General features: G+C 43.1%; 1 protein-coding gene across 2 annotated transcripts in view; it reads right to left on the reverse strand.

The window, feature by feature from the left end:
- Positions 1-16,268: 16,268 nt before the first annotated feature.
- Positions 16,269-23,970, reverse strand: part of KIAA1549 (KIAA1549 ortholog) — a 125,860-nt gene continuing 118,158 nt past the window's right edge. For both annotated transcript variants that reach the window (XM_004008294.6, XM_042248890.1), the window contains exon 20: positions 16,269-21,976. In XM_004008294.6, the coding sequence (XP_004008343.3) occupies positions 21,725-21,976 (252 nt within the window). In that variant the 3' untranslated portion in view covers positions 16,269-21,724. The remainder of the gene's footprint in view (positions 21,977-23,970) is intronic.

The following is a 23,970-nucleotide window of genomic DNA, read 5'->3' on the forward strand; positions in this document are numbered from 1 at the left end:
ATTCGGAAATAGGGTCATTGCAATTGTAACGAATTAAGATAAGGCTACCCTGGAACAGACTTCAACTGGGTCTCTAATTTGATGTGTCCTTATGCAAAAAGGAGATTTTCAATACAGACACACGCACACCACACACAGGGAAGATGCATGTAATGAAGGCAGAGGTCAGGGTGATGTATTCACAAGCCAAGAATTTCTAAAGGTCATCAGCAACTGCCAGAGGCAGGGAGAGGGGTGGGAAGAGGCCCTCCACGCCCCTCAGAAGGAACGACCACCTTGCTCTCAGGTGTTCAGCCTCCAGAACAGTGAGGCCGTGCATCCCTCTTGGTCTCAGCCACCCAGTCTGCAGTACTTTCTTAGAGCAACCACAGCAAACTAATACAAAGAGTATGGCTTTTTGAAAAAAGAGCAGCTTCAACTTGAAATCAAGGGGAGTCTGGTGCCCACGGTTTGCAATGAAGCATTGAATGTGAACAGATTAGGCAGGATGGTTTCCTATGGAGCTTCAAGCTGTGGGCACACGGAGTGAGTCACCCGTGGTGACAATTTCGCTGTGAACCTAAAGAAGGACCTCTTCACAGCCCAGGATGGCTCTCCTCTCCACACCACACACTACCTGTCCAAGAACAGGTCAAGAGGGTGGAGATGCTGCCTCGGAAGATGCGACACCTGGAAGTGAGAGATGCCAGCCCCAGGGTCACACACAAACGGTGCACAGCATGAAAGCACCATTGCAGCCAGACTTACTGTTTGAGAGCTGGGGGAAGCCAGGGGTGCGGAATGCAGGACTTGAGGGCTCTCATGTCAGTCCTGGGGTGGCAGGAGGCCCCCTTCTAGAAAGCCCCTCTAATAAACCCACACTGCACGCAAGGCTGTGCACACACTCAGGAGAGCACACACACAGTGTTGCCTTGTTCTGGCCACAACTACGGTCCTTGAGCCCACTTCCCTCACTGGTCCACTCCCTACCTATTGCCTGACACTGCCACGCGAGGTCCTCCCCCTCCCCACCTGACTCTGAATGGTCCTAGGGAGAGGAACGCAGAATGCTTGGGAACCCAAGGCAGGGTGCCTGGGGCCTGGAGTGCGCATGAGCGTGAGAGCAAGTATGGGGCGGAGGCTGCTGCCCACTGGAAAGCTCTTCCAGTGTAGTTCAGATTATTCACATCCACTTACCCAGGTTTCCTTGAGGAATAGGCACCTTTTAAAATTTGCATTTTTCATTGCAATGAAAAATGCAGTTTTCATTCCAATCCCAAAGAAAGGCAATGCAAAAGAATGCTCAAACTACCACACGATTGTACTCATCTCACATGCTAGTAAAGTCATGCTCAAACTTCTCCAAGCCAGGCTTCAGCAATACGTGAACTGTGAACTTCCAGATGTTCAAGCTGGTTTTAGAAAAGGCAGAAGAACTAGAGATCAAATTGCCAACATCCGCTGGATCATGGAAAAAGCAAGAGAGTTCCAGAAAAACATCTATTTCTGCTTTATTGACTATGCCAAAGCCTTTGACTGTGTGGATCACAATCAACTGTGGAAAATTCTGAAAGAGATGGGAATACCAGACCACCTAAACTGCCTCAAGAAACCTATATGCAGGTCAGAAAGCAACAGTTAGAACTGGACATGGAACAACAGATTGGTTCCAAATAGGAAAAGGAGTTCATCAAGGCTGTATATTGTCACCCTGCTTATTTAACTTCTATGCAGAGCACATCATGAGAAATGCTGGGCTGGAAGAAGCACAAGCTGGAATCAAGATTGCCGGGAGAAATATCAATAACCTCAGATATGCAGATGACACCACCCTTATGGCAGAAAGTGAAAAGGAACTAAAAAGCCTCTTGATGAAGGTAAAAGAGGAGAGTGAAAAAGTTGGCTTAAAGCTCAACATTCAGAAAACGAAGATCATGGCATCTGGTCCCATCACTTCGTGGGAAATAGATGTGGAAACAGTGGAAACTGTCAGACTTTATTTTGGAGGGCTCCAAAATCACTGCAGATGGTGATTGCAGTCATGAAATTAAAAGACGCTTACTCCTTGGAAGGAAAGTTATGACCAACCTAGATGGCATATTCAAAAGCAGAGACATTACTTTGCCAACAAAGGTCCATCTAGTCAAGGCTATGTTTTTTCTAGTAGTCATATATGTATGTGAGAGTTGGACTGTGAAGAAGGCTGAGGGCCGAAGAATTGATGCTTTTGAACTGTGGTGTTGGAAAAGACTCTTGAGAGTCCCATGGACTGCAAGGAGACCCAACCAGTCCATTCTAAAGGAGATCAGGCCTGGGTGTTCTTTGGAAGGAATGATGCTAAAGCTGAACCTCCAGTACTTTGGCCACCTCACGTGAAGAGTTGACTCATTGGAAAAGACTCTGATGCTGGGAGGGATTGGGGGCAGGAGGAGAAGGGGACGACCGAGGATGAGATGGCTGGTTGGCATCATGGACTCGATGGACGCGAGTCTGAGTGAACTCCGGGAGTTGGTGATGGACAGGGAGGCCTGGCGTGGTGCAGTTCATGGGGTTGCAAAGAGTTGGACACGACTGAGCGACTGAACTGAACTGAACTGAACTGAACTGAAAATTTGCAGAGGTGTTCTAAACCTCTATGCTGAAACCTGAGAAAAAAAGAAATGACACATAAGATGTAATACTTGGCTTCAATTACATGCTTGTCTGGCTACAAAACACCCTTGCTTTATAGCACATTTGGAAATGCATTCTTTGAACTGTACTGAAATGGGAATTCCCTGGGAGTCTAGTGGTTAGGACTTTGAACTTCCACTGCAGGGGCCGTGGGTTCAATTCCTGGTTGGAGAACTAAGACTCTGCGTGCCACCCAGCATGGCGAAAGAAACAAAACAAAACAAACTACTGAAAAGGCTAAAGTTAAAAAAAAAAAGAAAAACTTGATTTTTTTTTTTTTTTTTTTTGGCCAGGCTGATACAGTGCCAGTGATGAAAACAGCCACTGCACAGATGGCGACACTGTCTGGTGGACTATAAACATGCAGTTATGCAGTTTCCACAGTCAAAGGAGCCATTCTTCCTCCCCGCGTAAAGCAGACAGGCCCACAAATGCATTCATCACATTTCTTCTGTGACAAGTTCATTCCTACCAAGAAGGAATAAGAGCTAAACTGATTCTGGAAGAGTAAACAAATATTTCTGGTTTCACTGGTTGAGCAATTAGCTTCTTTCTCAAATTTTGTATGGTTATAAGCAATATATGCAATATAGGGAATAATTATACTTTGGAGATGATGAAATCAAATATTCTTTTTTTATCTTTTTTTATTTAAATTTTATTTTTTTACTTTACAATACTGTATTGGTTTTGCCATACATTGACATGAATCCACCACAGGTGTACATGAGTTCCCAAATATTCTTTTAAAAACTGACAAGTTATCAAGTCATGCAAAGACATAGAGGAAACTTAAATGCACATTAGCAAGTGAAGGAATTCAGTCTGAAAAGGCTACATACTAAATGATTACAACTATGTGACATTCTGGAAAAGGCAAAACTATAGAGACAGTAAAATAAAAAAGGACCAGTGGTTGGAGATGGGAAGGGATGAAGGGGCTGCTCACGGGGGATTTTTAGGGCAGTAAAACTATTCTGTATGAGGCAACAACGGAGGATACATGTCATTATACACTTGTCCAAAACCGTAGAATGTACACCAGGAGTGAATGCTAATATAAACCGTGGACTTCAGGTGATAATGCTGTGTCAATGTAGGCTCTGTCACAAATGTATCGTTCTGGTGGGAGATGCTGAGAGCCGGGGAAGCGCTGTGTTGTGGAGGCAGGGATCTATGGGAAATCTGTGTACCTTCAACTCAGGTTGGCTCCAAACCTAAAGGTCCAAAAAGCAAGAGTCTATTTTTAAAAGCAGATTTACAAGTATCTGGGAGAATCTTAGTATTCACTCCAGAGAAGGGTGGTTTTTTATGCATCAAATTAAATATCCTTGAATGTACAATCTTGAACAGAAAGCTACTTAGAGGAAGGTAACTTCTGTGTCTTATGCACTAGCACCAAACTTCAATGCCTAAATTAGTTTATCACGTCCATTCTTAGGATCACTGAATAAATCAAAATTGTTAAGTATTTGTTTTCTCTTAAGAGAACTGTGCTCACTTATTTAATTGGGGGGAAATGTATGGTAGACAGTCAATGGTCAGTCCAGCCTGTCTTCATTTTACTCTGTATTCACTTTTACCCCCATCTGCCTCTTATTCTCCTGTTTCAAGACCCTGATGCTGGGAGGGACTGGGGGCAGGAGGAAAAGGGGAGGACAGAGGATGAGATGGCTGGATGGCATCACCGACTCGATGGACATGAGTTTGAGTGAACTCTGGGAGATGATGATGGACAGGGAGGCTGGCGTGCTGTGATTCATAGGGTCACAAAAAGTCAGACACGACTGAGCAACTGAACTGAACTGAACTGAAGGCAACCCTATAGCACCTATACGGGCTCCTGCAAAATATAAAGTACTATTACAAGTGTAGGTACTTTGAATAAGCTAGATCTCATCCTGCCTCTTACTTTGTTCACACACTGGTGATTGTTTTAAGACCTATGTGCTCTTCTATGTCAGTAAGACCAGAGCGTCTTGCTGCTACACAGGGTTCTATCAATGAGCAATCTCAGCTCACTTCCGCATTCCCAGAATGGACCCTTGGACTGCCTCCAGAGCCCAGCTCCACACCACACTGCCACCGAAATCCTCAGAAGTTCCCTTTATGGGTTCGTGAATGTATTTCCCTGGGCAAATACTGCCAGCTACAGTAACACTGTGTCACAGGAGAAACACACTTTTAATTAAAGTAATACAGGATAACTTGCTTTTTAATCAGCATACAGTTATTTCATTCAGTTGTCCCAGAAACTGAAATTGACTTTTCATTGTTTCTTTCTATCTATCTCCCTGTTCCAGAATAGATATCCATCATTTCCACGCCTCACTCAAGAATAATACACATAACATTCCCATTGTTACATGCTGAATTCAATTTATTCAATTCAATTTTATCTTGAATCTGAAGATAGCATTGCTATTGATTTCCATCAGCATTTTTCTTTTCAATGTGATTTTTTTAAGGTTACTTATAAGTGAAATTCTGGCTTCCCAGATGGCTCAGGGGTGAAGTATCTGCCCGCCACTGCAGGGGACGCGGGTTTGATCCCTGGGTCATGAAGATCCCCTGGAACAGGCATGGCAACCCACTCCAGTATTCATGTCTGGAGAATTCCATGGACAGAGGAGCCTAGCAGGCTACAGTCCGTGGGTCACAAAAGAATCAGACACAGCTGAGCACACACACTATAAATGAAATTTTGGGCAAGTGTGCATTTTTAGCTGAATTGAAAAATAAATATTTCTGCCCGATTATTCCTGGCTCCAGGGCAGATTTCTCACCTTCAGATACGCCAGGGTTGTGCCAGGTTGGAGGAAATGCAGAGAAGCTGTCTTATTAAGAGAGCAACCCTGATGGATCTTTTTGGAACTATGATGATATCTCAGCGTGTTTTTCCCAGAAAGGAATCAAAATGCAGCTTCTACTGGTCAGTTCTGAAAGTCCATCCCACCAGTGAGAAGAAACAACAGAGTGGGCCACGAGGCTGGATGACAGCTGTGTTCCATGCTAAGATAATGAGAAAACCTCGGACATAGTAACCTACAGGGCTTATGCCAAGGATATTTCAGGTTCTATAGAACACTTCAATGGAAATGTCAGGGAGGCAGGGGGTTTTCATAATTTTAAGAATTATTTTTTAATATTTTAAAATAATCCCACAGATGATACACCACTGCAAGAGTTAAATGTTCCAGGGGGTAAAAAGAACCTTCCAGAGTACCATAACATCTCCAGTTTGCATTCAGAGATGTCAGCCTTCTAGCCCGTCTCTGGATGAAGTCACGTGGAAGGCTGCCAACTCAATAGAACCAAACTTCTTACCTCCAGCTTTCCAAGGGCAATCCCCTTTGAAGAACCCCAGGAGTGGGGCTGGAGGTGGGGTGGGAGGTGGCAGGGAGTCTGGTGGATAAGACCTGTGTGATGGGAGCAATTTGCATGTAGAGCAAATCAGACTTCCACAACGGTCTGAGGATGAGAACATTTTTTGCTTTTTTCAGTTTTGTGAGTGAAAGTGTTAGTCACTCAGTCATGTCCAACTCTTTGTGACCCCATGGACTGCAGCCCGCCAGGCTTCTGTCCATTATAATTGACAAAAATTTTATATATTTAAGGTATACAACATGGTAATATTTAAAATTTTTTTGCCCAGAGATGTTCAGTTTAACATTCAATGTTATCTACATACATTACTTTTACAGGCATCTGAGGGATTTCAGTGAAATCCAGGGAGATAATGTGAGTTGACCCAAGCCATATCAGTCTAAGCAGCTCAGCTTGGGTTAAAAATATTCATAAATCTAGGGACCTCCCCAGAGGTCCATGGTTAAGACTTGGCACTTCCAATGCACGGGGTGTGAGCTAAATCTTTAGTCAGAAAACTAAGATCCCACATGCTGTGTGGCGTGGGCAAAAAAAAATAATGATAATAAATCTGGTCCCCTCCAGGCTTGGAATTCTTTGCTTTAAATCTTCATCAGCAAGACTGCCTGGGATGCGGGGACAATGTAGTGAGTCACAGAACTGGAAGGGAACTTAGAAGCCAAGAGATTCCATCTCCTTCTCTGCCCATCCCTGCCCCTCCCCCCACCCCCATCCCCATCACACACACATTTAATTACACCTTGAGAAAGATGACTTGTCTGCTTGACGACTTCCAGAAAATTATGTTCATCACACTATGAAAGAGTCCCTTAAATTCCATGTATATTGAAAGCAAATTAATTCAAAGGGAAAAATCCTTAGGAAATAATCTGGAAAAGTAATAGTTGTTTCCAGTATTCACTATTGAAGATAATGTAACCTATTCAGAAAAGAATACTAAATAGCAAAGAAAAAGGTCAAGGAAAGGTAATACAACTATGGGATATTATACAGATATAAAATGATAACTATGAAAAGTATGTGGAAACTCTTTTATTGGTCAAATTATAAAATATTAAGTATACAAAAAAATACTTTATTACTCAATGCTGGTGAGGATACAATGAGATGTATTCTCAAGGTGGACCTGGAGGATATAAATTGGCCCAGGAATTCTAAAAAATAATTGATGATATGGAATACGACTTTTTAAATCTATTCAGATTATTCACCTCAGTAATTTCACCTCTAGGAATTTATTCTAAGGAAAGAATCTGAAAATTAAACAATTTATACACAAAGATATTTATCACAGTATTTTTCACAAGAGCAAAACATTAGAAACAACCAAATGTTAACCACCGGGGACATGGTTAAAATCACGGTAGATCACAGACAGGAGTGTCATGCAGAAGAACACAGTGCCCTTTCACCAGGTGAGGGCACAGTGAGAGGTCAGCAACCCAGAAGGGGTGCCTCACCCCACGATGCTGACACCCTGATCTCCAAGTTCCACCTCCAGAACTAATCACACTTTTCAGACTTGGGCAAGAATGGTGAAGGAACCAGGAATTCCTTCCTTGAAGTGTTAAAGGAAACAGGAGTGCAAACCACAAAAGTTTACAAAGAAAAAAATGTAATCAAGTTACTAAAGGAAAAATGTTTTTAGTGAAGAAGTTAACTCAGATATAGGCAAGCTATAAGATAATGAATTATAAAGAAGTTGGAAAAAATATATCTATTTAGACAGGTCTAAACACAGGTCTTTAGTGACATGAGATACTGCTGAAAAAGAAAACAGGATAGATATTATATGCTATATATATGCTATGTCCCTCAGCTATGTAAAGTAAGAAGCATAGGGAAAAGCCTGGAAGGAATTTCATCCAAAATTGAGAGCCATTTGAATAGGCTGCAGGCAAGCGTGTGTGTGTGTGTCTGTGTGTGTCTGTCTGTGTGTGTGTCTGTGTGTCTGTGTGTGTCTGTCTGTGTGTGCGTGCATGGGTGCATGCCCCTGCACCCACGCATATGGGCCCAGCCATATCTGATTCTGAGTCATATCTGACTCCGTGCACTGTAGCTCGCCAGGCTCCTCTGTCCATCAAATTTTCCAGGCAAGAACACTACAGTGGGTTGTCATTTCCTTCTCTAGAGGATCTTCTCAATCCAGAGATCAAACCCGAATCTCTTGTGTCTCCTGCATTGGCAGACAGATTCTTTACCACTGTGCCACCTGGGAAGCCCCCACAGTAACCTTGGGCAACACTATACAGGAGAACAGGTATGTCTGGGGAGCACATGTGTATGTATTTAATTGACCATCAAGCAATGCAACATGTAAAGTTGAAACTCTGTTAACTTGAAACTCTGTTACAAGGTATTTGTATCACCTGTGAAGCAGTATAGTATTTGCAAGTGGACTTGGGCTAGTCATAAACGTGTATAGCAAACTCTACGGCAATTGCTTAAGAAAGTAAAAATAGAAGTAAAACTGAAATGTTAAGAGAGGAGAGAAATGGAATGATATAGTGAGCGAGTGAGTGAGTGAAAGTCACTCAGTCGTGTATGACTTTTTGTGACCCCATAGACTATACAGTCCATGGAATTCTCCATGCCAGAATACTGGAGTGGGTAGCCTTTCCCTTCTCCAGGGGATCTTCCCAACCCAGCAATCGAACCCAGGTCTCCCGCATTGCCGGCAGATTCTTTACCAACTGAGCCACAAGGGAAGCCCTAAATGCTCATAAAAGCAAAGAAGGTATTAAAAGAGCAGAAGACAAAAAAAAAAAAAAACCAGAAATGAACAAGTCAATGAATGAAAATAGCAAACATGTCATAATCACTTTAAATGTGAGTGGTCTAAAAAAACCAATTACAAGAATATCAGAATGCACAGAAAAAAAAGACTGAACTACATGTTGTCTATAAGAAACCCACTTTAAATATAAACACATAGATTAAATGTGAAGGGATGGAGAAAGATATGCCATGCTAACACTAATAAAAAGAAAGTTGGTACAGTTATGTTAATTTCAGAGCAGAATTCAGAGAAAGAAATTTATCAGGGATAAAGAGAAGCACTACAAAAAGATAAAGAGGCCAATTTTCCAAGAAGATATAACAATTCTTACTGTGCATACTCCTAACAACAGAGCAACAAAATACATGAGGCAAAAACTGATAGAACTGCAGAGAGAAACAGATAAATCCACTATTATGGCTAGAGACTTTGATACCCTTCTATCAGCAACTGACAAACCCAGCAGGCAGAAAATATCAGTAAGGACATAGTTGAACAGAAGAGCCCCATCAATCAACTGAATATAATTGACATTCATAGACTACTTCACCCAACCACAACAGATTACACATTCTCCTCAAACTCAAAATATTCACCAAGAAGGACTATATTCTGGGCTATAAAAAATTTAAAAGAAATAGCTCCCAGTCACGCAGCCATTGTACGTGTCCATAGTTGTGTCTGACTCTTTGCAAACCACTGGGCTGTAGCCCTCCAGGCTTCTCTGTCCAAGGGATTTCCCAGACAAGAATACTGGAGTGGGTTGCCGTTTCCTACTCCAGGGGATCTTCCCAACCCAGGGATTGAACCCATTTCTCTTGCGTGTCTGCTGGCAGTTGGATTCTTTACCACTGGGCCACATGGGGAGCCCATGATACCCCAAGTAACAAACACTATTAATTTGAATGTATCTTTCAAGCCATGGAAAATGAAGCAGAGCTCATCTTATAAAAAGCACAAAATTAGACAATCTTTGGGCTTCTCTGGTGGCACAGAGGATAAAACGTCTGCCTTCAATGCAGGAGACCTGGGTTCAATCCCCGGGTCGGGGAGATCCCCTGGAGAAGGAAACGGCAATCCACTCCAGTCCTCTTGCCTGGAAAATTCGCAGAGTCGCACACAACTGAGCAACTTGACTTCTCTGACTGTGAAATAATATTTTTGCTGCCTATTACAAAATCCTAAGCTAATAAATCTAAAGAAACGGTAACCTACTCATTTGAAATCAATTTTTCCTCCAAAGCAGAAAGGTTGTCAGTTTTTGCCTCTCTACAGACGGACCTGAATCTGGGCTGTGTTCTGTTTCCCCTCTTGCAGAATAATATTCGTACTCCCCCATAATATTCCTACTCCCCCATTATCCACTGAATCCCAGCCTCCTCACTTTATTCTCTTGTCTTCAAGAGAAGACTCCCCCCCCATCACAACATGTCTAGTATCTATTAATTTTAAGGTTGCCATGTTTAGCAAGTAAAAACACAGATGCCTAGGTAAATTTCAGTGTCAGGCAAACAAGTAACATTATTAGTGTGTCTGTCTCATGGAATATTTCAGTTGAGTCCCTCAGTTGTGTCCAACTCTTTGCGACCCCATGGACTGCAGCGTCATGCAATATTTGACATACTAAAAACTGGGAACAAAGCCTTCCTATTTGTCTGAAATTCAACTTAATCGGATTCCCTGTATTTGGCAACCTTACATCACTCACCCTACAGCCCTGTCTTCCAGTTACCGTCCCTTTCCTTTTCTTCCCTTCTCAGCAAAGTGCCTGAAAAGAGCTGTCTGAATTCTCCCTTCTCTCCATTCCCCCTCCTAGTCCTATTTCACTCTGTGTCCAAGCTAACTTCTTTCACCAGCACTCCAGAGACTGATGGCCTCCATGGTGTTTACTGGAGCATGAAATTGGTCTTATTCCCCAGTGTATTCCAAGTTCCTGGTGCTTATAACAGTACCTATCACAGAGCTGGTACTCGATCAATGTTTATTTAATGAGTGCACTCAGGTAGCTACAGTATTATCAGACGGGTCAGTTTTCAGCAAATTTATTTGCCGTTCCATGAGATTCTCAATGTTGGAGTTGAAATTGTTCACTTTCATATACACATAACACGCCATGTTCTAACTATAGAAGCGACTCTTTAAGCCACTCAACTTTATTCACAGCTACGTTTTCAAGACATACTAAACAACATCTTGCCATTCCTTCATTTTATGGCATAACTAAGCACAATGAAGCAGGGAGATGGGCGTCCCCTTGCCGTACTGACTCTGGGAAGAGCCGGAGCTGCTTCTGTTCAGTCCTATCCATAGCATCATCTTCGTTCCAGCTGTCCAGAGCCTCCCCTTCTTCCTCGCTGCCCCATGAGCATCTTGGAAAAGAACTGAGTGGAAAGGGAGGACTCAATGCTCAGAGATACAGTCCTTCTGTTGGAGGTCATGAGGGGACAGGCTTAGTGCCATGGAAGAAGGTCCTCACGAGAGGCCAACGGGAAGAAATTCTAGAGATGGCTTTTCTGTGCTGACCTACTGAAATCATTGCTAAGTTCTTTCTTTTAACTGGGCCAAGACCGACTTTCTTGGGTTGATAGTTATGTCTTCCAGAATACAATCAAATATGTAAAGCAAGCCAATTCTCTTTCTCATGATGCCACTTTGAAAATGTGAAGATAGCTTTGTCTCCTACAGGCCTTCACTCCTCAGGGCAAACATTTAGCTTCTCGGTTTCTTTCTCAAAGGAGGTGGTTTCCAGTCCTTACATTCTGGCTCCCTTCCTCCTAGTCTTCCCATCCAATTCATGAGCATTTCTTTCAAAATAGGGTGCCTGAATTCTTCATGTAGCCAACCTGGGAGACAGAAATTCTTACAGGGCAACATGTTACTGTTTATAATGTCTAAGTCAGGGTTGCTCCCCAAACATCTCCAGTGCCCCTAACGCTCCCTAGAGTGTCAGTTAACATCCTCAAATCTTTTCCCATAAAATCCTGTTAGACCATATTCCCTTTATCATATATGCATATTATAGATTTTTTAAACCTGGGAGTAGAACTTTAAATTTTATAGGAATAAATGAAATTCTGTTAACATTCTTGTGTTTTAGCCTGTCAACTTCATTTGTAATTCTGCTTGCCATTTGTCACAATACCATCCTTCTACATGTTGAGGCATCTCAAATTCAGTAAGTCACTCTGAACCCATTGATGGAAAGAGCATACAAACTCTTTAACTTCTGAGGTCCAGGGGCCAGTAACCTCAGAAGACAGAAACCTTAATTATCCAGAAAGGGGTTGAGACACGGAGGACTCTGTCATAGGCAAAAGCAATTTTTGATCCTACAGAAATACTAGACATGTTACTCTTGGTTCATCCATCAGTGGGTTGGGGGGAGAGAGGTAGGCAGTCTGGGAGGAAATGTGTTATGGAAAGTTGATGTCTGTGCCCAGTTAGCCAGTGAAGAGAAAGACACTGAGGCAGACACTTATCACCAGAGTCCCCCCAAAGCAGTTTATGTGCAGAAGGCAGAGTTTTTGAGTTACCTTAAAACCAAGGCGAGAAATGGGATATTGCTTTCTGAACAGGCCTCCCTGTCCATGAGGTCCTCTATCTCAGCTACAAGCACTGAAGTTCCTGCAAAATTCCACAAAATGTGTCAGGAGGTCAATCAGGCAGTGCTCCCCAGAGGCAGCCGCAGAATTAGCCACAAGGGATGAGGTTCTCAAGGTGATAGTGCCATTTTCCTCCAGCAGTGGAAGGTCCCCAGGCACACATCCCACCCTTCTTTTCAGTTTATACCCTGCACCAATTCTAATGCTTCTGCCCTCTTTCTGATCCTCCTCCAGCCCTTGCATACTTTGGAAACCAAATCAATAGCTTATTAGAAGATCAATTAGAAAGCAAATCACCCTGATCAGTCCCAATCACCAAACAAGATTAAATTAGATTTATTAAAATTTAAAAAAAGATTTTTTTGACTGCAGTATCTCTAATGGTGAAGTTATATTGGTTTCTATTTCCTTTTTTGCTAACCTGCATTTTGTCCAGAAAAGATAAAATGAAAAAGATTGGGGTTAATGGGCTACCTGCAGTAATATGATGTTCTGATTTAAACTTGATTAATTACATCTTTTTTTTTTTAAGAACTTTACTCGTAACTTGTGTATCATATCTGTCTTGCAAAGAATCCAGAAAGAACAGTATCAGGGAAATATAAAAGTAAAACAACATTCAAAACACCTGCTGGTTCTTGACTTCAAATCCAGGCCATGATTTCTTTCTTTCCCTGGCTCCCCCACCAGAACCCACTCCCAACCCCCACCACCGATCCCCACACACACAGCTTTAGGAATTTCTAAAGGGAATAGCTACTTCTCACTTCTTCTAAAAGCAGAACGTATCTACTGTTCTTCAAAAACAGGGGCAGTGCAGAACTACTTTAGGGGAAAAAGACCAACATTTGTACTAAAATGCAGCAACTCCATTTGAGCTTTTAAGTCATTCTTAAACAAAACAAACAAAAAACTCTTCATACTGATGTTTTCTTTAGAAAAATCTCAGAATTGTAAAATGCTAAATGAAAGAAACATCATGAGAAATGCTGGGCTGCATGAAGCACAAGCTGGAATCAAGACTGCCAGGTGAAATATCAATAACCTCAAATATGCAGATGACACCACCCTTATGGCAGAAAGCGAACTAAAGAGCCTCTTGATACAAGTGAAAGAGGATAGTGAAAAAGTTGGCTTAAAGCTCAACATTCAGAAAACTAAGATCATGGCATCTGGTCCCATCACTTCATGGCAAATAGATGGGAAAACAATGCAAACAGTGATAGACTTTATTTTGGGGGGCTCCAAAATCACTGTAGATGGTGACTGCAGCCATGAAATTAAAAGACACTTGCTTCTTGGAAGAAAAGTTATGACCAACCTAGACAGCATATTAAAAAGCAGAGATGTTACTTTGCCAACAAAGGTCCATCTAGTCAAGGCTATGGTTTTTCCAGTGGTCATGTATGGATGTGAGAGTTGGACTATAAAAAGAGCTGAGTGCCGAAGAATTGATGTTTTTAAACTGTGGTGTTGGAGAAGATCTTGAGAGGCCCTTGGACTGCAAAAAGATCCAACCAGTCCTTCCTAAAGGAAATCAGTCCTGAATACTCATTGGCAGGACTGATGCTGAAGTTGAAACTCCAATACTTACCTGATGCAAAGAACTGACTCATTGGAAAAGCCCCTGATGCTGGCAAAGATTGAAGGCAGGAGGACAAGGGGACGACAGAGGATGAGATGGTTAGATGGCATCACCAACTCAATGGACATGGGTTTGAGTACACTCTAGGAGTTGGCGATGGACAGGGAGGCCTGGTGTGCTGCAATCCATAGGGTCGCAAAGAGTCAGACACAACTGAGCGACTGAACTGAAATGAAAGAAACCACTGATTTCAGGGATATAATCACATCACAAAATCAAAATCTAAATACTGAAACTAATGAGTATTTTCAGGGTACTGATGTAACCACCTATGAGCCAGTTACTCTAAAACAACAACAAGTAGGAGTTGTCCAAATATGTTCTGTGTTCCACACTTCTGTAATTCTATCCTTTGGCACAAGTATGACAAACAGTAGTTTAACTACATGAATGTGGGCTACTAAGATTTCTGACTATAATTGTTCCAGTCTCCCAACACCAGAGAGATCAAACACATACCACCTCCAATTACTCCCCCAGGAAGGTCCAGCAAGGAAGGAGAGGGAGATCTTTAGAGGAAGAATGTTACTAGATAAATAGTATGCAACTCAACAATATAAATATTTCATTAATCACAACCCAGGCCCTGGCCCAAGGATCTCTTATTTGTTTTTGCTTCTCGTTTTCTTCTTATCTGAAGCTGAGCTTGGCAGGCGCAACACGGAAGAGGAGAAAGAGGGAGAAAAAATGCCAATTTGGTTAAAATCCACATTTATGTCAACCTAGTGGTCAGGGTCTGGGCATGGGACCAGCCTGACCTTTCTCCTAAGCCTTAGCTGCTTCTCCTAATTCCCTGTTCTACTATTTTGAACCTTTTTACAATCAGAGCATGTGAAATCTCTTAGGGGAACAGCGTGTGCTAGGCAGTCCCCTGGTTTTAATCTGAAGAATATCAGGGCTTTCCTGATAGCTCAGTTGGTAAAGAATCCACCTGCACAGCAGGAGACCCCGATTCGATTCCTGGGTCAGGAAGATCTGCTGGAGAAGGAATAGGCTACGCATTCCAGTATTCTGACCTGGAGAATTCCATGGACTGTATATAGTCCATGGGGTTGCAAAGACTGAGCAACTTTCAATCCAACTCAATATTGATCAAAAGAGAACATAAAAGTATCTTAAAACTATCACATTTCTTCAGGTATGTCTAAAATATTGGCATATCTTACCAGTGTGTATATATGTATTTTTTTAATCTCTTTTTCTTTCATGGATTTTCAGTTTTGTCAGTGTGCTTAAACTTTCCTGATATCCTGTCTTTCTGTTTACTAGTTTTTTTTTAAGCTCTGTAAACTTTCTTCATAGTGGACTACTCCCTCCAATTTTTAGGCTCAAATTCTCCTTTTGGTTGATCCTGTGAACTCTCCGTCATGAAGCCTTATTTTCTGCCAAGACTTGGAATCATTAACTGTGGTTTCCACTTCACCAGGAGCTGACTGCCTTGAGAAGCGAGGCAAGTTCTGGGTCATCGATGCCCAGGGCAGGCTCTTAATAGTCTCTGTGAGGACCTTTGGGCTTTATCTGTACCACATTAGTTTTGAAAATTTCAATTAACTTTAGAGAAAAACTGCAAAAACAGTGTTTCTGTATACCTTTTCCATAGCTTCTCCTAATACTAAAATTAGCAAAATCAATAAAGGAACCTCTGTGGAATACTGCTAACTGCACGGTAGGCTGTACTTAGATTTCATCCTTTTCCCACTGATAACCTTTTCTGTTGTCCAGAATCCTATCCAGGCTTCCACATTCCATTCCTTTGCCGAGTTCCTCTGTGTTTTGCAATTCCTCTTGCTTTTCTCAGTTTCAAGGGGTTTTTGTTTTCTTGAGTTTCGTAAACAACTCCAGGTTTATCCTATTACAAGTTTGCACAGAAGAGGATCTTCTCAGTTATCTTTCTAGATTATAGTCCTAATCTTTTAATTCCAAAATGAATCTGCTCTTAGTGGAAGCATCAATTTGATTAGTGGAGAGCCTGTAAAGCAAAACAGTGAGTTGAAAGGAGTGGCGCCAACCCCCTTGCGTGACAACTCTGCAAATTCCATGCACTGAATAGACTACTTTCAACTTAATTCCTTGGAAAATGAAAGCATCAGGTGTTCTCACGACGGACACAAAAATCAGAGAACAAAAAACACTGCATTCAACTTTCACATTTTGCACATGAGAGAACTATCATGTTGCGAAGGAAATAAACAGAAAATGTCACTTGACACCAATTCAGAGCATTTATTGACATTTCCATTTAAAATGCTAGGAAAGCTGTATAAATTGTAAACATGGAAACCAAACACTTGCATAAATTATTTCAAAAACTCTACAGCACATTAGAAAACAGTGCAGCTAATTGAAGAGAAGAAACAACCAGCAAAGAGAGAGCTTGATTACTAAATCATTTACCCATACTGAAATTTAAGGGCCCGTTTGAGACCAGCAAACCATGATTGTCAAGTTCAAAGTTGCAGGATTGATGCCAGGAGTGGCCTCAATTTACTCTGCATTTTTTCGTACATTAACACTCATAATCTAGGAATGAGAGTGCAGGAACTCAGAAGAACATGGACCTTGACAAAGTCGGAAGTGGCCAGCGGGTACCTCAGAGCGCTCGGTTTGACAGCCTTTCCTGGAAGGGTGCAATTCACCCCACCCCCCCACCCCCCACTCCCTAGACCATGCCCTGGAGGAGGGCAAAGTGCAGAGTTTCTACTCCCCTTTTCTGAAATTAACCCTCTGCTGCTTAGAGCAACCGAGCCCACTGATTTGCCTCTGTTCCCCTAGGGCACCGCCCCCCCCCATCCTTCCCCACATTTGCAGGAGGAACAGTACGGGGAGCCTGGCTAGAAGCTGACCCAGCACTACTCCGACCTTGCACACTCAAGGAGTCAAGTGATGAACGCTGGAAACCTGGTGGACATGAGAAGGGGCATTCATGATGTTCCAAGTTGTCCAGAAAGAATCCGTGGAATCAGGGACTGTGAGACCCCAAATCATTTCAATTTTTCTCTTTGTCCCTTCTACTTATCCACTCTTTCTTTAAATGTGAAGTGGCCCCAGAGCAGAAAAACCCGGAGAAAGAAGGAAAAGCAAAGAGTCTGCATGATGACCTACCCTGTGGGAAAGCAATTTCGAGAAGGGTGTCTCAGAGGGTGACATTCCGTCCTTCTTTCACTTGCTTGCTGGTTCCCAACTTTGTTTCATGTTTCCAAGGCATTTGATACTCTTTTGCTAAATGTCAACGCTGCTGGCGTGTTAAGATAAATTTTCAAGTGTACTGTTACACACACAGCATGGAATTAGGATCCTACCGTGAGGATTCGGTTTTCAAGTCTTTTTCATAAAATTAGAGAAAGGAGTCTTAAACACCGCAAATCACCTCCAAGGGTATCAAAAGAAACCTGAAATGCACACACTCCCTGTTCACTAGGTAACAAGTGTAAGCCTAATACAGTGTATGAGTGTGTTACAGCAGCTGTTGATGGAAACCTCTCTCACCTGTTGTAAGAATATCCATGACGGTGTTGGATTAAATGTAAAAATGAAGTTCAGGTTACCATCCCATAAAAACGTGCTTTGTGTTCAAATGGCCTACTTGCAGGTGCAGAAGTGGACTTCCTCATGCTCCTGCCTGGAACAAAGGTGGGTTAGGTGGGCTCTGGAGTCTGGCTTTGGGGACCTGCTCTGGAGGTAGAAATGAAATGGCTAAAACATCTACAGCTAACGCGTGTGTGGTACCCCTCCCCACCCACCCAGAACCTTTCACCAGCTCTCCTTCCAATCAGCAAATTCATTCATGTCTAGGAATCTCATATGAAAGGCAGAGAGAGAGATGTATTTAATGATTAACTCCTGAATTAACTACAAATGCCAATCTGCGTCCGAGTGATTGGTTTGGTCACTGGAGCACTAAGTTGTGCAAACACAGTGAACACTGACCCTGTACACAGTTCAATGGGAGGCTCGTAAAGCACAGAATTACCTGTTTCAGCCTGCAGCCTCCAGGCGTCCCTTCACCTGTGTCCTGCATCGCAGGCCTCATGCCCTGAAAAACTGTGGTTGGCAGAAACTGGCTTAGTCTGCAGCTCAAAAGCCACATACGACCAAAATGAAAAGATGCTCTGAAATTAAATACAATTTGGAGGAAAAGGTGTAGGTAGCTGTAAAGTCAAATATATTTACTTATAACCCATTATGCTCCACAAAGGATTAAATGTGGCTGAATGACAGACCCTTGAGATCTGCTCTTAGCAGACCTCGGCGGACGTCTTTCACACTTGACACTGGCCCTCTGGCAGTTCTGGGACTCTCCCGTCCCCTCCAGAACAGACGTGTTCCTCCACAGACCTTCCGCCCAGGCCTGGTCATTTTCTTGTTGGGTTCCTGCAGACATTTCCTCAGAGCATCACTTCTTCCTCTTTACAAAACTCCTTCGAAGGTGCAGTTAGGGATTCGGTCTCCATATTGGAGACCAGGTTCAAGGTTATTTTCAACAGTAGCTTCACCACTTTCTCCATCCTTCCCCAGGCCCACTCTCAGCTCTTCCCATACCATCTCACCATGTGCCTGGGAAGCTCTTGACTTCCGTGGCTTCTGATGTTGAGTTCTCCCCAAGATCCCACTGTTTCCAAACGTGTAAGTTCCATTCCTCCTTCCAATGTACTTGTGTACTTCGCTGCATTTTACTGATGTTTAAACCATGTTGTTTTTCCATCTCTTCCATCTTTTACACCCGAGGGTGTTGTCTGATTCAGATCCTAAGATCTCAGAAGGCAGAGCTCGTGTTTGGTGCCAGAAACAGCAGAAAATCTGAACAATGCATGAGAATTGAAAGTTAATGGTGAAGGAAGTGAACTGAAAGCAAATTGGGAGGGAGGAAGTGGAGTCCCACGGGGCCTCTGGCATTGCTCTGGTTTCCTCCACGTGAACTCCCTCACTGGGAGGTCACAGCAGATCAGACATCCATCCCAGCACCATCACACAGACAGCCCACGTTCTCACTGTGTTGTGCTCCCTCCTCAAGGGATGTCTGCCCATATGACCACACCTGATCCTTGCAATGAGAAATCCAGGGCCGGGGAGGCCCATTCTCATGTGGCTGATGGGAAGAATGAGGCTCAGACAAGCGGCCTGACACAGCCAGGTAGTGACTGCGCAGAATCTGAAAATGATCATTTCTCCAAACAGTCTCCTCTAAAACTCTGACTCAAATAGATAGCTCTTGCTATTACCATGAAAACTTTTGAAATCAGAAAAAAAAAGAACAGACATAAAATCTCAGTTTTCATTTTGCAGTGTTCCAAAGCCACACAACTGCCATGAGGACCTCTCATTTAAGTAGATTCCATTCACTGAGTGTCTGAAGCCCCACTCGGGGTGGTGTTCCCACGACAGCTGGTATGTTCTGGGTCAGTTGACGGTAAAACTGAGTGCAAACTGAGTGTGCTTTACAACCAACGCAAGAGTGCTGGGGATCTCACTGGTCTGCTCACACCCACCACATACCACCGTTTGTCTATTACACGTCATCTTTGGTCTTGACGTTGGTTTAAAAGTGTATCCCTTCTAAGAAGAAAAATAGAGACAGAATCCCCTTATGCTAGTTTGAAAGGCATCAAAACTGCTGTCGCAGCCCCATTTAAAACAGAGGTCCATTTCTGCCACGTGCTAAGGAGGTAACCACATTTGTACACTCCAAGTGTGAACACTTAGGACACTGAGCAGGATGGGAGGGGTGGGGCTATCAGCTGAATTCACCAAAAGGTGTCCGAAATAAAAATTTGCATGAATCTCTGAAATTCTTCCTTACCCATTCAGGATCCTGAACAACAGGCAAAGAGACCCCTCCACTCTGGGCAAGTCAGGTATTAAATCAAGACTGACAGGTAAGAGATCAAGCCCACATGAGGGGCCTCTCTCCCTTGCTCTTTGGAGCCCAGGAAGGGTCCCTGAAAAGGAGCTCCCATTACTTTATTTCATATTCTCAACAGACATCCTTCTGTACCTCTCCTGTTTCAGAGGCATAAAGATAAAACATGCCTCCATTTTAACAGAACTGACTCTCCCTGGATTGTGAGACGAGTCTACACAACAGACTTAATGCAGGAAGGGCAGAAACATAACACTGGAGCCCAGTGGTTACACTTTGGGGGCCTATTTTAGCTGCTTCGAGATTCTTAAAATTTGACACAGATACAGACATTTCGATTAGTCAGAGCCCCAGATTCTGCCTGTGTTATCTGTTGTTTAATTAAAGATATTAATTGAGCTAATAAAAAAGGATTCATGGCGAAGTGTTATCTGCATCTGCTCTTCTTCGTTTCACTCAGGTCCCAGAAAACAGAACAGCCCTTGTTCCTCTAGTCCTCACTCCACTTCGGGAAGTGGAGAAATAGTCCCTTCAGGAGGCAATCTCAAGTGAGAGGACCCCTCTGTCAGGCCCAAAGGTGGTGTTAACAGTCACTCAGCACAGTTATACACAACAAAATCAGAAATTAGGAGTAACTCTTTCTCCCCCATGGTCTCAAAGCTCCTCTTTCCTTTCTTGGCTCATTACAAAGAGGCTCAAAAGAACTCATTTCCAGGTCTCGAACACAGGGAACGCGATTACCACCGATGCATTCACAAATAACCAACCATTCGGTGGTCCTAGGAACTGTGACAAAGCATTTTTGCTTATGTAAGATTCCTCATTCAAAGTTGGGAGCAACGTATCAGCAAAGTGCCAGGATTCGTCGGGACCTCCTCAAAGCCTCATTCTATAGGACTGGCCTTGATGAAGATATGTACTCAAATGAAATGCAATAGGCAGTTACCTCTGCCAATCAACAAATGGCAAATACAATTAAAGAGTGTAAATCTAAACTTTGATATGTATTTTGAATAACCAAATAACTATTAAGCTTTTCCTATGTGGAGAGGCTTTTTCCCCCCTCTTTCTAGAACAAGATGAAACCTTCCACATGTTCTTCCATTGAGAAAGCCAAAGTTGCATTTCACGGACAAGGTGAAGGGGCTCTTGGAGCTGTAGCACCAGAAGAAGGAAAATGCAGTTGATGGCTTCTTTTTGAATCATCAGGCTCTACAATCTATCATTTGGTTTCTCACTAGTAGCTTTTTAAATTCCCAAACAGTCTTAGTATTCCTGTTGTTAATATTACTATTAAAAGAAGTTCCTAAGGAGGAAAACGAGGGTGAAAATCAAGCAGTTAATAAAATGTCTTCAAAACTCTTTTTCTCAGAAAACAAAGCAGCAGGTTCATCGTACAAACCAGTCTGAGTCACATCTTCCCACGGAAATACTAGGTTCCTTTAATCCCTACACCATCTACACATTTTCATCTTTCACCTTAAAAAAAAAAAAAAAAGAGACTAACTTAGGAATTTCATTAGCTTAGAGTTGTGGTTGGTCTTTTGTGAAGTGCTGCTGGCTTTTGGCCAAAAGTACATAAATTTCAACTGAATCCAGGTGGTCACAAAACTGCCAACGTATGAAAAGCATCATGGGCTGTCACGTGACTTGGGGCATCTTCTAAAATTGCAACCTGTTCCCTTAGTTGGGCCCCTCGCCCCAGAGATGCTCCTCCTCTTAAAACACCTGCTCAGTTGACTTCCTTTTAGTCTTGCTTCCACAGGAAGCGGATACTTGGCAAATGTGCAAGGCGAGGCTGATCAGCTGTGGAAGTTCTGCACGGCGGTCTGCTTTTGCGAGAGCCGGAGGAGCTCCTCGCGGATCGCTTTGATGAGAGAGGCTGAGGAGTGGCTGGGCTGGAGGTCTTCCGTGGAACTGGTGGGGTAGGCCAATCCAGCACCCGACAGCCCCCTGTGAGGGAGGTTCCCGGGAGGAGCTGAGGGCTCCCGGCCTGAAGTCCTTGGCACCTGGAACAGCGGTGATGAATACTCCTGATGTCCGAGCACATGTGTCTGAAAAACCACGGCAAACACAGGAAAACAGGAGGGAAGATCAGAGGCAAACTGGCATCTGATGCTCTCCATCCACCTCCCAACCAACAACTCAGCCTCCCACCACCAGAATGCAAAGATATAACTGCAGAGAAATCGTGCAAGGGAAAGTAGTCCAATAAAGAAGCCCCTGAACTTAATTTAACAAGGGCCTATACACACTTCATTAAAGACAGAAAGAATGAACGTGCAGTTGGCCCCACTGGCTAATCCCTGGGCTGCCACGTGTGCAAGGAGAGTGGGCCACTGGGGAACCAGGAAGGGCCCTGCAGAGCTGGACAGGGAGGAAGGCTGGAGCATCCCAGAGAGGGCAAGGTCTGATGCGGATGTCTGCTCAGAGCGATAAGCAGAAACTGGCAGACGGACTGACGGGAAGAGCAACTGCCTTTGCTCTGAGTCTGGAACCCAAGGAAGGGGTGACGAGAACACATATGGGGCCTGTGGAACCACAACAAGATCACAAAGTCATCTTCCACCTCATCTGTCTGTCTGTGTGTCTATGTGTCAGTGCTCCGCACAGCTTTGTTTTTTTCTAAGCTATCTGCACAAAAGCATACACTAGCTTTGCTGACACTGGCAAAATATGGATTAACTGGACATTCCTTTGATAAGAATTATACTTTTCAGTGATTTTTTTTCATATTTTTTCAGTGAAAAAAATCTCTTTATACACACATGCACACACTACATCTGTGACTTCACTTGTGGTAAGAGCAACTTGATAGCCTGGTAAACAGGACATTTGAGCCCTGGAATAACTTCCACATTTCACTTCTGCAAACTGTGACCAAGAGGCCCTCAAAAAGTGCACATTGTATATGATGGGAAAACCCAAAACAATGCAGGAAACTAAGCCAGGCACAGAAAAAGCAAAATGTCAGCAAAGGTAAAGTGCAGACCTGAGGCTGTAATGTATCCATGCAAAGTCTCTTCAGTCATGTCCAACTCTCTATGACCCCATTTCCTTCTCCAGGGAATCTTCCTGACCCAGGGATCAAATTCACGTCGATCCAAGTTGAACCAAGTTGAACCAAGTTCAACCCCTGAGTCGGGAAGATCCCCTGGAGGAGGAAATGGCACCCCCACTCCAGTATTCTTGCCTGGAGAATCCCATGGACAGAGGAGCCTGGTGGGCTACAGTTCACAGGGTCACAAAAGAGTCAGACAGGGACTAAAGTGACTCAACACGCATACATGGTGGTCATAATGGAAATGACATTAACAAACCCACAATAAAACTCAAATGCTGAGCAAGGAGGTACATAAGATCAGGAATATTTATATAGTTATCACTTCAAAGGTCAAGTCCAGCTTTTATAGCTTCAAACTCACGACTTAAAAGTCAAAATTACAGGTAGTGCCTGGAGCTGGGGGGAGGGAGAATGGGGAATTCACGTTTCACGGGTATGGATTTCAGTTTTATAAGATGAAAAGAGCTATGGGGATGAATGATGTGAAGGCTGCATAATAGTATGGAATGTATCTAAAACCACTTAAGCATGGTTCGAATAGTAAATTTTACGTTCTATGCATTTTATCATAATTGAAAAAAAATGGGGGGGGGGAGTAACTGTTACTTAGGTCTCTATGCAGATTTTCCATAATGAATACTGCTTTTGTTATTTTTAAGTTATTTTAGAAACCTCATTACTTCAAGCCTGAAATCTACCTGGAGAAAAATAGTATACGTTTCCAGATTTCAATGCCAATAGTCTTCCAATCTGGTCAGAGGGAATTTGCATCTACAGGCTGTAAGAATGACTTCCCAGGTGGCGCTAGTGGTTAAGAACCTGCCTGCTAATGCAGCAGAAAAAAGAGAGCCGGGTTTGATCCCTAGGTGGGGAAGATCCCCTGGAGGAGGGCGTGGTAACCCACTTCAGTATTCTTGCTTGGAGAATCCCATGAACAGTGGAGCCTGGCGGGCTACAGTCCATAGGGTCACAAAGAGTCAGACA

Source organism: Ovis aries, chromosome 4 (assembly GCF_016772045.2).
Source record: "Ovis aries strain OAR_USU_Benz2616 breed Rambouillet chromosome 4, ARS-UI_Ramb_v3.0, whole genome shotgun sequence".
NCBI lineage: Eukaryota > Metazoa > Chordata > Mammalia > Artiodactyla > Bovidae > Ovis > Ovis aries.